Consider the following 15103-nt stretch of genomic DNA (forward strand, 5'->3'; position numbering starts at 1 on the left):
ATTGTCAGTAAAGTGTCTAAAATCGGCACTAAAGTAGTTCATTGAACTACAATTTTGTGTATTGTGGGTTTAAAGGCTTCCCCACAGCCCTCCCTTACGAGCCGCCACTGGAAATTCTATTATGTGAACGTTTTCATTATTCGCGCTTCGATTTTTGGTAAAGACGTCGCACCGAAACTCTGGAAGTGACCTCAACTTCGAATTGTCGAATTGACTACGATCTTCGATATGTTAACAATTACGACAGCGGAACGAGTATAGAATGGGTAATTTAATGCTCGTGAAGTGTTTCCTGCATATTGTATTTGTTGTGCTTCGGTAATAATATATAATGTATCATGTTTGGAGGTAATAGATCGTGCAAACCACAACAAGGGAACCGTTTTCACCATTTAAGGCGGGCAAGTGATCTACTGTTGATTAGTTGGTTGTTTTTGAAGTACAAACGAGGAGAGCACAACTATCTGGGAGAAACCTGAGACGCCTCCAATTTGCGATTCGCTTTCTGTTTTTGTTGGTCGTTGACAAGTCGTCAATGCAGATTAAACGTTTAGATAAGTCGCAAGAAAAACCGGTGGAATTCTTACTTGAAGCGCGGCTGTAATGCTACTATCACCACTCCTAAGGGCAACGAATGAAAATTAATACCTGTTCTGTTCTTCACGAAAGCGATTAAACGTGGCGGTGGAAGTCGCAATGACAAATCGATAACGAGCCGATTGATAATTTTGGCGCCGAGCTGATGATAATCTGAAACAAAAAAGCAAGGACCACGATTAATTAGGATTCTTTCGGGGCTCGCACCGAGGATGTGTATTTTTTGTGGGCACGAGAGGAAAGTTGTTCGTGTGTAAAATGTTTTTCGGCTGTCACGAAGAAGTTCGTGGATGTTGTTGCGCCCGGCGCTCGTGTGTCTTAATTGGACATAGAAATGAGTAAACCTTAAGGTAAACTCGTCTACAATCAAATTTTGAACAATATGCGCACAAACTTAATTTCATTCCTTGTGGTATATTATAATAAAGTGCGAAACAAAGGCTATTAATTATCAGAAAGAGAACGGTTTCACGAGCGTCAAATATAACTTCGGCGACATTCACTTTCGACCGTGTAAAAACACAATAACCTGAATGATATTTCAGCAGGGATAGATATCCCATTCGATGGAGTTCGCGGAGTTGCGGACTTTTCGACTCGGCTTATCAGCGTATATTGTTGGGTGTTGATTCGGTCACTTCGCTCGCCATTTTATAAGTTGATACATTCGAAACGAGTAGTGGTGGTGGCGGAGTAGCGCCTAAAAAGTCGCATCACCAACTCCGTCCAATATCAGTTCTATTTCGGTTGAATACGTACGTCGATGAGATCGCAATTCATTTATAAAACTGATAACGTAGCCCATGGTTGGTCGATCGATACAAATCACGGTTTCGATGACCCGGGACCCCTTCCTTACTTCGCCCATTCTGAACACGGCCAATTTTGAATTACTCGACCACGACAGGTGAAGCGTATTTTTAGGACCTTTTTATATTTCTACGCTCTAATATTGATATCATGCATGGCCAAACACCGTACTTTAATATCCCTCGCCGTATCACAACAGTTTCCGCATATTACTCTTCTGCCGACTCGTTTCAAAAATTATTCACAAATATCATCAACCAATTAGCGCACACTCACAACTTCTACACCGACACCTACACTCTTCGTCCAATTTACATGCAAAAAGGTTCATTACGCACTGACATCCTCCGCAGATCTTAAGACCCTTTGTGACTGACAAGAATACTTCTTAAAACTTACAACCTCAAAATTTTCTCACGTAACTCCCCACCTTTCAACAGTTTCTATCCCCTGTTTTTTCACCTCACTCTTATCTAATTTTAATTTTATTTTGTACTTCCTTCCAGTTGATTTTTCTCTTGAGTTGCTCGGATGACAGCTGAGTCGATTCCAAGAGCAAACTGTGACCGATACAGTGCTTCTACACTAAAAAAATTCTATGTCAAAAAATAAAATGACATTTATTTTTTGAGCTACAATTTTTTTTAATTGCTTTTAGTCTTCTACGTTGTCAAACAACCTCGTAGTTAAAATTTCGGCACATTTTAAAAATACACCCTGTATATCATATTTTATAAAACCTAAACCAATACGGTTTCCTTGTTTTAAAGCATATTTCCCACAGGTTACTTCGCATTGGCGTACATTTTATAAAACATGATATACAGGGTGTATTTTTAAAATGTGCCGAAATTTTACCTACGAGGTTGTTTGACAACGTAGAAGACTAAAAGCAATAAAAAAAAATTGTCATCTTATTTTTTGACACAGAATTTTTTAGATATTTTTTCCGAGTTCTACATGAAGCCAGTAGCTCGCGGTTAAAATATCTGTCCAACTTTCAATAACACCCTGTATCTTTTGTCGCTCATTTTTTCTCTTTTATCAATGTTTGATATTTTTGTCTTCTAGTAGTTGTTTTTTTTTTTTGAAGTCAGGAAGTTTTTGGCCAGGTTTGAGTTGAGTTGCAGAGTATGGTGTGGATGTCGTTGCAGATGGGGTGTTCTGTCTGCATAAAATTAGATTTTTTGTAGACGCGAGTATTAGATTTCAATTAAATTCTTTATCCCGGAATGGGTTTATTTGACTTGATGCTGAACGAGAAGTCGGCAAACAAAACGGCTAAGTGTACCTCCGGTACACGTTCATTGAAAAGTAGCAACGCAATTAACTCTATTGTAAAAAACTGTCCCCTAAATGAGATTCAGCTAGACGTTCAAATGAAACGGAAATAAAACTTGTTTATCGCGATCTCCAACAGCCAACTGACAGAAGGCAAAATAATGCAATTGTGTTCCAGTGTTCTCGAGGAAAGTTTCGTTTTTATGCGAAGACAAAAACCTCCAATTATTTGCGACAAATAATCTGAAAGCTCGTTGAGATTTTTCCGCAATTGATTTGAAAAGATTGCAAGTCAATATGTCGAGTGCGAAAACTAATCTCATTAACTCGTGCCGACCAACGAGAAAAAAATTCGAAATAAACAAAAACTCCCTCAGGTTTGGTGTTTTTATTTATGAAAACTTCCAGCGAAGTTTTGCTACTCGAAAGCTTCGTTTAGTGATTCTCCTGATTTAATCATGTAATTACCAAGTTCATCATTTTGTTAAGTGTCTTTTCAGAGCAATTACCTACAGTTTAATCTCGTACCGGGAGAATAAAATTCATCAAGCACCACTTTTTTCGATTCCAGACAACGCAATAAATATTCATTCCAAGACGGAATTCCCAAAATTCATAATTGATGCGAACTTGTTTTTCTAGAATCTCGACGGTTTTTAAGTCGGTCTGAGTCGACTATTGATCCCTTTTATCGTCGTTTTTTCTGGTCCCTAGTAAGTAGATGTAGTCGCTTATCCCTTCATGTTAAAGCAAGGGCGGTCCCACCTCCTGAGGGACAAAATGAGTTGAGATAGCATCGTCAAGTAACGCAATAATAATCTTTTGATCTGACGTCCTTCTTGCCTTAACGTTTCCGAGAGACTGAAGGATTTCCACAAAATCAGCTAACGATAATTCTAATTATGCGGGTCAAATATCGATCCAGATGTGATTTTATTGTTGTTCCAGGTCAATGGGACTGACGTAAGCAGCTTCCCACATGAAGATGCAGTTAGGGCCTTTCTCACCGCGCAAGAACCCATTGTCGTCGAAGTTAAGAGAAGAATATCAGAATCGTCACAAGAAAAAAGTCCCACTTCTACTAAACTGATCTCAACAGGTTGCCAGACAGAACTTTCTGGATTGACATGGCTGGAAGAAAACTCTTTGGACTGTTTGACACACGATATAGACCTAGAGGTGGGTGCGTTTTTAATCGTTCACAACAACTACAAGCCCGGTAGTTACTCTGACAAGAGATAATTATTTGAGTGTGTTGTAACGTGGGACGTAAATTTTATGGTGGATTTTATTACATTTAAAAGGTCATTCGTCTTTTAAGCCGTAACTAATTCCGGTCGTGTTTGTAAATAAAGTGTCCGTCTTCATCATAGTCGTTAGTTTAATTGTGTTCTCTTCAAACATGCACTGTGAAAATTATTTGGTATAGTGTTTAATAATTAGCTTTAATTAAGAGACTGGTAACAACCGTGGTCTTCATACATGCACTCTAGTAGGTGCGAAATACTCCGAATGCCGTTAACGAACGAAAACATCTCGAATCTGATCCCTTGTGTGGTGATGCACCGTCAACAATGCAGTTATTATTGCAGCGCGAATCGGAAATCGAGGAAGTGTGGATGATTCAAACAACATTACAATTACTACAGTTTGATTAAACCGACATATTGAGTGACAAGAGATGAGTTTTGTTGTAATTACGGCGTGAATAAATCTCAACACGTTCGCGAGTGATGCACACAATCTGAAATGTAGCATGCAGACATCATGAATATCAACAGTCTGGACGCAGCCCTCTGCTCCTCTGGGAAATCAAATGCTTCTAACATTGACATCGGATTGATAGTGTGGCTGGTGGTGACTTGTCACGTGCCCAATGCGTCGAGGCCATCAACAATTCAAAAGATGCCCACAAAATGCATCCCGATCATTTCTTTCACGCCATTCCGAGCATTCTATCGACCATCGCGTCTCTGGCATCTCCGGAATCACAACAATCTCTTCGAAAAACACATCCCAGGTGATCGACATCAGGAGCGCGATCCAATAAGACTCGTGTGCTGCCAAATCACTTTTCTTGTGATTATTTCCGAGTGTGTGCAAACAAGATGCCAACTTTTAATAAGCGATGGCGACGATCCTTGAAAACTTTCCGGAAGAAATGATTATTTCCGCGGGTGTTTATGGAAGAGCGAGCAGTCGCGGCGCTCGAACGTGCTCGACGCGGAGCGACAAATAAGGTGGGCATGTTAGTTTGGTACCGCCCACTCTCAATCGTTGACGAGGCTCGAGCCTAATTGGCAAACATACTTCGATCCGAGGACGTCCGAGAGATTGATCGACGGTGACGAAAATACAGATTTTTTCGTGAAAAGGAGTTAATTTTGTTATTCGAGCACTTTCGAACGGCGCAGATTTCGCGAGCTCGAGGAATGCAGGAAAATTAAAGAAGGTAAAAGGGAGTAGCGTTCCGTTATGTGCGGTGAGTTGAGGTCAATTGAAAACACTGTAATTACGAATCGATTGAGTAATCAGGTGGAGTTTCGTCGGTCCGGAGGAATTCGTCGCTCGAGAGGTCGAGGGAATTTTCATTTTGGTCCTCACGTCGCGACTTGTCACTTGGGATAATGAACACGGCAAAGTTATACCCAGAAGTGAAATGCAGAAAGACGGTGGAGTGCTATAAATCAAGAAAGGCCACGTAATACGATAAATAAATCAGCATCAGCAACGGATTCAAAACTCCCCAACTCAATCACTTTTATGGAAATTTTAAATTTCCAAGAACGTCTTTTTATTAAACGGGAATTGAACATAAGAAGTCCTCATTTAATTCGTCAAAAAACCTATTCCCACGCATGAACGAAGCGAGTTTTTTACAGTTTCTGCGTCCAATCTCTTTGGGAAATCTGACTTATTTCGGGCAAAGTGTCTTAAGAAAACAATCCCCGAATTATCCCCTTTAAAGATTTTATAAATAAGTGCTTGGAGACTTTGCGCCGCTGACCCGGACGTAATTTCAATCATCTCATTGGAGCGCTTTCTCCTTTAATTTAAAAATTTTCGCAAACCTTATAACATATTTTCTCTTCTCATTACAGGAAGTGACGTTACGAAAATGTAGTAGCGACGAGAAGTTAGGTTTAACAGTTTGCTACAGCTCCGGTTCTGAAGCTGACACTTGCACGGAAGTGTACATTAGAGATATAGCGCCCCAAAGTGTTGCCGACAGGGATGGTAGATTACGACAGGGCGATCAAATTTTACAAGTCAATGGAAAAGACGTCGCTAATAAAGAAGAAACTGAATCTCTCTTTGCTGAAAACAGAAAAGCTGTGACTCTCTTGGTTAGCAGATGCTACAACAGGGTGAGTTTCAAATTTGACTCGACTCCCTCGTTCACCTCATCCCCGCACCGAATTAACAGAACGCGTAGAGTTCTCCCTTACCGACTCCAACCTCGATTCCCACCCCTCATCTTTGCGAATAGGTGGCGGGTTATTGCGCGCCGTTAAATTCGATTTTGGTTCCAGAGCGAAGAGTATTTGGATGCGGAACCGATTGATGCGATATCTCCCGGTGGGCGCAGCGCGGCATACCAGAACAGTCTGATAGAGCAGTTGGTGCAACAACAGACAGAATCTCAGCATTCCCCCAGAAACGATGCCGCCCCCAAAGTTCCTCCCCATTTTATCCAAGAACGACTCAATCTAACCAACAGTCTAGTACGTTCCAAGATGGATTCGATTAACCACGAGATCTCCGAGTTGGACCATCGCATGCAAAACATCCAACTGGTGAAAATTGATAAGAGAAAACCTCCGCAATTGCCGCACGTACCGGCTCCTCAAGAATCTGACACTGAACATATATACGAGACGATTCCAGAATCTGTAGATTCCGAGATGGAACCGATCTACTCTTGTCCGTACGAAGCCGACGAACAAAGCATGATCGAGCAGTGGTTGAAATCGCAAGATCAGGGCTGGACCCCTCAGGCTAAAGAAGCTGCGCCCAAAGACAACAAGAAGCAACGATGCAAATCGTCCAAAAGCAACAGCAGTGGTGAGGAGCATGAAAATAGTTCGAGTGCTTATAACACGGGAGGATCTTGTAATAGTAATCCTTTAACTTTTGAACTAGCTTGTAGTCAGGATTCCAAGCAAAAAGACACATACAGGTGCGTTCCAGATTGTTCGAAACACAACTACAGTTCGGATGTTTCAGGTCCACGTTGATACTGTGTCCTCCTAGTGAGAAAGAGGACCCACCAAAAGAGAAAGAACCGAGTGAGACGTGTGACGCGTGCAAGCAACAAACCAGTTGCAAGAAGAAAACTAAGTCAACTTCCAAGACGAACAGTCCGTCGTCTCCGACAACTAGATTAGGAGTGGGCATTAGTCCCGCGCACATTCTTTCAGACACTATGTACACAAATGTAGCCAATTTGCAACAAACCATGCTCCTGCAGCAGCAACTCTTCAGGCAAGCTTTAGTTCAAAATACTGTGGATGTAGCGTCAAAGCCGACGACGAGTTTTACGTCGCCCAGTTTAAGTCAGTACCAGTTTGTCAGTGGTTCACAGGTAGGTGGTGCGCAGTTAACCTGGAGCATCTCTAATTTCTCTCATTTAAGACCTACACCACTCAACCTGAAACCGCCACTTTAGAGACCAGGATGGAATGGAAAGTGAAGCGCAGACCTGACGGTACAAGATACATCGCACGTCGACCAGTCAGAAACAGAATACTTAAAAACAGAGCCATCAAAATATCCGAGGAAAGAGCCGGTTTGACAACTGAAGACGATACCATTTCAGAGCTCAAGGTGGGTGGTACTGTCGTCAATGGAGAGGGTGTTTTGTTGACCGGTTTTATCATTGTAGATTGGCAGGTACTGGACGAAAGAGGAACGCAAGAAGCATTTAGAGAAGTCGAAGGAAAGGAAACAGCGACAGGAAATCTTGTTGGCCTCGAGGAATATAGAAGAGAATGGCGAATTAGTCATACACAAGCCGGTAGAGAAGGTACATTCGTTCTCTTCGAAGAAGGCCGCCAACAACTTGGACAACACGGTGAAGAAGCATAAGACTAAAAGGACGCATAAAGAAGGATATGACAATTTTCCAACTGTGCAAGAAATGATTGTTCACGGACCCAAAGTACCCACTTCCAACAGCAAAATGATGGGACTTCTCTCCGTGACAACTGTTTAATTTAATCGTTTAATGAAGCTTGCTTTTGTATCCACTTATTGCTTTCCTTAGGCAATTTAAGCTAATTCCAATTTGAAATATTTACCAAATACACGAGTGAATCAATTCGATGATTTTTATGTGAGAAATTTGTTGCCTATTAGTATCCCATTGTGATGTTTCTAAGTTAGTGTACATATCAGATAAATTACTATAAATATATTTCATAATTATTACCTATTTAGATGTTTAGAATGTTTAAATACGTGTGTGTAAATAAACATTATTATAACCGATGTTAACCGCTGTTTTATTCCTTTTCCGTCATTAATTATCGTTCTCCACACACCAATAAACAGAAAACTAGAACGTTGCGCGGAGGAGAGGTCACTGCGATAAAAACAGGAGTAATTTCGCATGCACGGGTGAATTTTTTTTAGTGATTTTCTATCTCCTCTCGGATCTGAAATCCGTGTCAATTCTCTCCCTGGTGCCAGGAGCACAGGAGAACTGTTGGATTAAAATTTTTGAATTTACCGCGTCTCATAAAAATATTTCTTGCGTAACAATTATTAGAAACAAAGCCTGTTGATTTTTTTATTTCTGTGATGGAGTACGCGAGATTCACGAATTTATTGAAACGTCTGTTATCCTAATACCCCAAACTGTCAGTAATATTGATTCTATACTAGAAAACCAAAGCGAAGTACAAAATATTGAATTGGTAAGATGCGGGCGGTTGCGAAGTGTAGATCCTGAATTCCTGACTGAAGCGAAAGAGTACAATTTTACCACGACCTGACAAGGACGTAGTCCTTGAAAGAAGAAATACGCGAGCGCTTTGGAGTCAACTTCGCTCCTGTGCAGTAGGTGGCGGTTGCGTTGCGATCTGACGCAAATCTCGGGAACGTTGCCAACGCGAAAGGATTGTAAGGAGTGGAACAAACAATACAGGACCTCATTGTAGTGTAGTACCTAATTTATTGTTTAAAAAACAAATCTTTAATACATATTAAATTTAAATTGACAGCGATCGTGCGTGTCTGTTTAAAAAGCACTGATTCATATACGACATTACGGCTAACCTGATAAAAAGGACGAAAAATGCCTTCAATTAAATATAGAACAAGTTAATAACGCAAACCACGAGTGGTACAGCCGCATGACAAACATCTTCAATGTGATACCGAACGACGGTTTTCTACGGATAAGCCGCGAAATTGGAATCTTAGAAATTCTCGACTCGCGTTTGAGGATAAGAACAATAGATTACAGGCCTTCAATTTCTAGCGGAGCAAGACAAAGACTGGACTTTCCACTAGAGACTATTTTCAAATAGACGGATCATGCTATAACGCATGTACACCACGACAGCTACCTTCCTTCCACCTTACTAAGTAGTAGGGTAAATTTTTTGGAACTATTAAAACCTGTGCTCTTATTTTTTTTACCATTCTCTTTGCGCTTTTCAAGCCTTTTGCATTCAATGATATTTGTTATTTTTTCCAAAAGCAAAATTGCAAATATGTATAAAATTGTGCCATGTTGGTTAACGAGTTTACAAATTTCGGTAGACCGTAAAAGCTTCAAAGCTTTTGCACCTTTTAATTTTAGCAAAGTGAAAAGTGCAAAGTGATGGTGAAATAGGGCCCTCTGGTCAATAAATTCAGGCAAATAAAACCCGCCTTACATTGATTCTGATTTAATTCATTTAAACATAAATAGTTTACTTAAGTTTAATATTGTAGAAAATTACATTTTTGTTGTTCCTACACTTTTATTTGAATATACATCTTTTTGTAGATTATGTGGTGTTCTTTTTTTCTGCGGTACTGAATAAAAACTAATATATGCATGATCTCGTAAACTCGGTGTGATTTTTACATCGCGTCTTGGACGACCAGCTGACAAGTTCTTTTTACCAGACAAACAATATTTTCTTCGACCAATTGATGTTGGTTGAACTCCAATTGTAGAAGGATGACTTCTTCTTCTTCACTGGAGACTGCTCGAGAGTACAACCAAAATGTGGGGGTGGGTGGTGATAACCGGAAGAAATGAAAACTCCGAATGGTTTAAAAAAAATAATTATACAGGGTGTCTCAAAATTCGCGAATTCCGAATTCAGAACGTTGTAGGGGATCACTTCAGTAGTCCAAATGTGGAAATAAAAAAAAAATCGGGACTCCCCCCACAAAGATACATTGGTCTGAAGGTGCACTCTTTGAACTGGGTTTTCTTTCCTACTTTGGAATAAATTTTTGTAATTTTTCTTAAAAATGGAACGGCAACGTAGCTAGAATAGTATTTTGTCACTATGGATATGAAGGCTGCTATGTATTGAACAAAATTAAAGTGCTTATATCTTCTTCAGGAAGAGCGAATTTTTTTTTCTAAGTATTTTTCGAGCTCCACTGGGTCCTTCCCTACCACGCTCTGAATTCGGAAGTCGCAAATTTTGAGACACCCTGTATTTTCACTCCGTCCTGCACATGTACAAATCTGATTAATTTCAACAAAAACGTTTCTCACATTAAATATTGTGCATAAACTGAAGGGTTGTGTTCTTGCCGCGATAAAAAAAAGAAAAACTCGAAGAGTAAATGGGTTAAAAAAAAGGGGGCAACGGCAAGCGAAGCCTGATATCGTCATCGACGCTATTCTTCTACGCAGCCCACGATCGGCGGAACCGTTCCCTCAGGCCTCACCTCGTTTCCCAAAAGAAAAGGAAAATTTTAAAAGAGAAAGAAGTTGCGCGGCGGACAAGGACAGAAAAGATAAGAAATAAAATAAGAAGTGTTACAAAAAACTGTTATCGGTCTGACCGGCCGTTTGCAGGCGAGGTCACCAACAGACCGATAACGCGATAACTCAAACCCGAAGAAAAAAAAGTTCTACCTGAAACGACGCGCTCGCTCCCCGAAAACTAAAAATTTCTCTATCACCCTTGATCGTCACGGGGTGGTCGACGTCTCTGGAGATCTGGACGTTCCTCGGGCCCACGGTGGACGACGAAATCCGGACGTGGAATCTGACTCCGCTCTCCGGCGTCTGGTTCTCCGCGAACCTTCCGTCGGGGATCCGTAAATCCGCTCCCCGGTGTCTGGGTTTGGACTTCCTGGATTCTTCTTCCAGCCTCACCCTCTTCGGACCCTCGACGTTTCCACACCCGTTCCTAGCCGCTCAAACACTCGCCGTTTCAGCCCCCTTCACACTCCAGCACCTATCTGACCACCAACCAAGACAAAAGACCCAAAGATCTCTGCCCCAATCTGCACTGGCTCCTTTCTTTTATAGTTTCGCCTCTCTCAATTCGAATTTTTATCATTTTCGGGGGAAAACGGACTCGCCGCGAGTCGTGCGCACGGTGATCAGATGATCGTAGAATGCTTGCATTTTTTTTAAATGTAACAACTATTTAAAAAACCTTTTAAAAATAAACAGACCAGAATGTTCACACTTTGTGACTGTATTTATCAACTTTTTTTAGATCCTATCTTTAATGACGTTAAAACGTTATTTCCCTAAAAGTTCGAATTCTAGGGAGTAATTTATTTTTGACAGGAGAGTATATCTTTAAAAAATCAATTTAGATACCTATTATGTACACTATAATTAATTTAATTTTTTTAATCAATAACAAAATTAGCATAGACAAGTTAATATACTCAATCCGAAAGCATATTTATAGAATCCACCGTAGGCGTGTTGGTAAAATACTTGCGTTCAGTCCACGGGGTCTCGGGTTCGAATCCTAGCGAAGCCAAATATTTTCAAAACATTTCTCGGTTTTGGGACTCTCCCATCTATTCATGACTTACAGTAATATCGAATAAATGACCTGTCCTGTTAATTCAGGACTGATGGTCGTGCTGATGATTCTCCCCCATAGACACATACCTATAAACGGTATAAGTTGTCGTGAAAGAGGAGATGCTGTAAGAATAGATCGGAGATTGTAGTCGGCACGAAAACGGGGAATGTTTTGCACTTTTTTGAATAATTCGGTAAATATTGGAGTGTTGAAAACTGAAGGATTTGAATAAGAATTTTGGCTTTTTTTTAAACTCGTTTTGTTGCCTTTTTGGGTTGTTTTACTAGGTTTTTAAAATGCCTAATTGTCCTAGTTTGGAACTATAAGGTATTTCATCCTGTTTTAAGATATAATTAAAATGCATTTTTTTTTAAAGGATTCATATCCCATTTTCGCCCGATCTATCTGGACAGACAAGACTGTTGATATATTTTTTTATTTTACCAATTATTATCCTGGTCCATCAATGAAAAACCATTTTGGGGTATCTAAAAATGAGGAACTTCGACCTCTTGTTCAACTTTTTGGCACTAATTTCCATGATTTTCATTACATTTTTAAAGTGCCCAAATGCCCTGGCCCAGAAATAAAAAATCCATTTCGGGGTGTTGAAAACCGAGAGATTTGAATAAGATTTTTGGATCTTTTTCGATCGTTTTTCAATGATTTTTGTATGTGCCAATTGGCTTGGTCCGGAAATGAAAATCCATTTTTGGGTGTTTCAAAACAAGAGCTTTTATTTGTCTAATATTTTTATCGGTAGCCATTCCGACCGGCGAATTTTTTGCATGTGCCAAATGGACTGGTCTAGAAGTAAAAAGCCATTTTGGGGTGTCTAAAAACAAGGGATTTTGTAAGGTTTTTTTGGGTGTATTTAATGTAATTATGCTTGATTTTGGATGATTTTCAACGGTTTTTTTCGTGTGCTCAATTTCTGGTGGTAGATATTTCGGTACTTTTGGGGTGCATAAAAATTAGTGATTTTTGAAGGATTCTAGGCCATCTTTGATTGTTTACCTTCGGAAAAATAGTTAAATCTTTAGGTTTCAGCCCTGTTTTTAAGGCGCCAAATATCCTGGTACCATCCCTCCTTGATTTGGTCTTGTTTTTCCTTTTTTTGCATGCGCCAAATGGCTTGGTCCAGAAATAAAAAGCCATTTTGGGGTGTTTAAAAACAAGGTATGTATTTTGTTTTTTAGGGCGTTCTTGAGGTAATTTTACATTATTTTGGGAGATTTTAACGGTTTTTTCATGTGCCCAATTTTTGGTGGTCTACAGATATTTGGGTTCTTTTGGGGTGCATCAAAATTAGTGCTTTTTTAAGGATTTTAGCTTTTTTTCGGTTGTTTACTTTTGGGAAAACAACTAAATTTTTAGGATTCCTGGTCCAGAAGTAACATCTTACATCCTACTCATCTACAGTTCGGAATTTTTCAGGTCCACGTTAATACTGTGTCCTCCTAGTGAGAAAGAGGACCGACCAAAAGAGAAAGAACCGAATGAGACATGTGACGCGTGCAAGCAACAAACCAGTTGCAAGAAGAAAACTAAGTCATCTTCCAAGACAAACAGTCCTTCGTCTCCGACAACTAGATTAAGAGTGGGCATTAGTCCCGCGCACATTCTTTCAGACACTATGTACACAAATGTAGCCAATTTGCAACAAACCATGCTCCTGCAGCAGCAACTCTTCAGGCAAGCTGTAGTTCAAAATACTGTGGATGTAGCGTCAAAGCCGACGACGAGTTTTACGTCGCCCAGTTTAAGTCAGTACCAGTTTGTCAGTGGTTCACAGGTAAGTGGTTCGCAGTTAACCTAGAGCGTCTCTAATTTCTTTCATTTAAGACCTACACCACTCAACTTGAAACCGCCACTTTAGAGACTAGGATGGAATGGAAAGTGAAGCGCAGACCTGACGGTACAAGATACATCGCACGTCGACCAGTCAGAAACAGAATTCTTAAAAACAGAGCCATCAAAATATCCGAGGAAAGAGCCGGTTTGACAACTGAAGACGATACCATTTCGGAGCTCAAGGTGGGTGGTACTGTCGTCAATGGAGAGGGTGTTTTGTTGACCGGTTTTGTCATTGTAGATTGGCAGGTATTGGACGAAAGAGGAACGCAAGCAGCATTTAGAGAAGTCGAAGGAAAGGAAACAGCGACAGGAATCTTGTTGGCCTCGAGGAATATAGAAGAGAATGGCGAATTAGTCATCACAAGCCGGTAGAGAAGGTACATTCCTTCTCTTCGAAGAAGGTCGCCAACAACTTGGACAACACGATGAAGAAGCATAAGACTAAAAGGACTCATAAAGAAGGATATGACAATTTTCCAACTGTGCAAGAAATTATTGTTCACGGAACCAAAGTACCCACTTCCAAAAGCAAAATGATGGGACTTCTCTCCGTGACAACTGTTTAATTTAATCGTTTAATGAAGATTATTTCTTTTGTATCCACTTATTTAAGCTAATTCCAATTTGAAATATTTACCAAATACACGAGTGAACCAATTCGATGATTTTTATGTGGCAAATTTGTTCCCTATTAGTATCCCATTGTGATGTTTCTAAGTTAGTGTACATATCAGATAAATTACTACAAATATTTTTCATAATTATTACCTATTTAGATGTTTAGAATGTTTAATACGTGTGTGTAAATAAACATTATTATAACCGATGTTAACCGCTGTTTATTCCTTTTCCGTCATTAATTATCGTTCTCCACCCACGAATAAACAGAAAACTAGAACGTTGCCACGGAGAGAGGTCACTGCGATTAAAACAGGAGTAATTTCGCATGTACGGGTGAAATTTTAGTGATTTTCTATCTCCTCTCGCATCTGAAATCCGTGTCAATTCTCTCCCTGGTCCCAGGAGCACAGGAGTACTGTCAGATAATAAATATTTTTGAATTTACCGCGTGTCATAAAAACATTCCTTGCGTAACAATTAGAAGCAAACTTTCAGCGTGTCGAATTTTTTTATTTCTGTGATGGATTCACGAATTTATTGAAACGTCTGTTATCCTAATACCCCAAACTGTCAGTAATATTGATTCTATACTAGAAAACCAAAGCGAAGTACAAAATATTGAATTGGTGAGATGCGGGCGGTTGCGGAGTGTAGATCCTGGCTGAAGTGAAGGAGTAGAATTTTACAATGACCTAGTCCTTGAAAGAAGAAATACGCGAGCGCTTTGGAGTCAACTTCGCTCCTGTGCAGTAGGTGGCGGTTGCGTTGCGATCTGACGCAAAGCTCCGGAACGTTGCCAACCCCATATAATTCACCCCGGAAAGAAAAAATACTATTTGACAAATGTCACCTATTAGCAGTAATTTGCTGCTTCTTAATAAAGTTTATTGCAAGTAATGCAGTGGAGGAAGTGAGAGGGTGCGTTTTAT

At 40.1% G+C, this 15103-nt stretch overlaps 2 protein-coding genes across 2 annotated transcripts in view; both read left to right on the plus strand.

Annotated features, from left to right (window-relative positions):
• The window catches only part of LOC138139896 (E3 ubiquitin-protein ligase PDZRN3-like), a 47694-nt gene extending 39516 nt beyond the window's left edge, over positions 1 to 8178 (plus strand). Inside the window, exons 2-7 of the mRNA XM_069060475.1 lie at positions 3637 to 3867; positions 5790 to 6056; positions 6222 to 6868; positions 6916 to 7273; positions 7324 to 7515; positions 7574 to 8178. Of these exons, the coding sequence (XP_068916576.1) occupies positions 3637 to 3867; positions 5790 to 6056; positions 6222 to 6868; positions 6916 to 7273; positions 7324 to 7515; positions 7574 to 7903 (2025 nt within the window). The 3' untranslated portion in view covers positions 7904 to 8178. The remainder of the gene's footprint in view (positions 1 to 3636; positions 3868 to 5789; positions 6057 to 6221; positions 6869 to 6915; positions 7274 to 7323; positions 7516 to 7573) is intronic.
• Positions 8179 to 12990: 4812 nt separating this feature from the next.
• On the plus strand, positions 12991 to 14372 carry LOC138139897 (PDZ domain-containing protein 4-like). Its single transcript, XM_069060477.1, has 3 exons — positions 12991 to 13491; positions 13542 to 13733; positions 13792 to 14372. Exons 1-3 carry the CDS (start codon positions 13333 to 13335, stop codon positions 13888 to 13890), a joined length of 450 nt encoding a protein of 149 aa, XP_068916578.1. The 5' UTR covers positions 12991 to 13332; the 3' UTR covers positions 13891 to 14372.
• The last annotated feature ends 731 nt before the right edge of the window (positions 14373 to 15103 follow it).

The sequence above is a fragment of the Tenebrio molitor genome, chromosome X (assembly GCF_963966145.1).
Source record: "Tenebrio molitor chromosome X, icTenMoli1.1, whole genome shotgun sequence".
Lineage (NCBI taxonomy): Eukaryota > Metazoa > Arthropoda > Insecta > Coleoptera > Tenebrionidae > Tenebrio > Tenebrio molitor.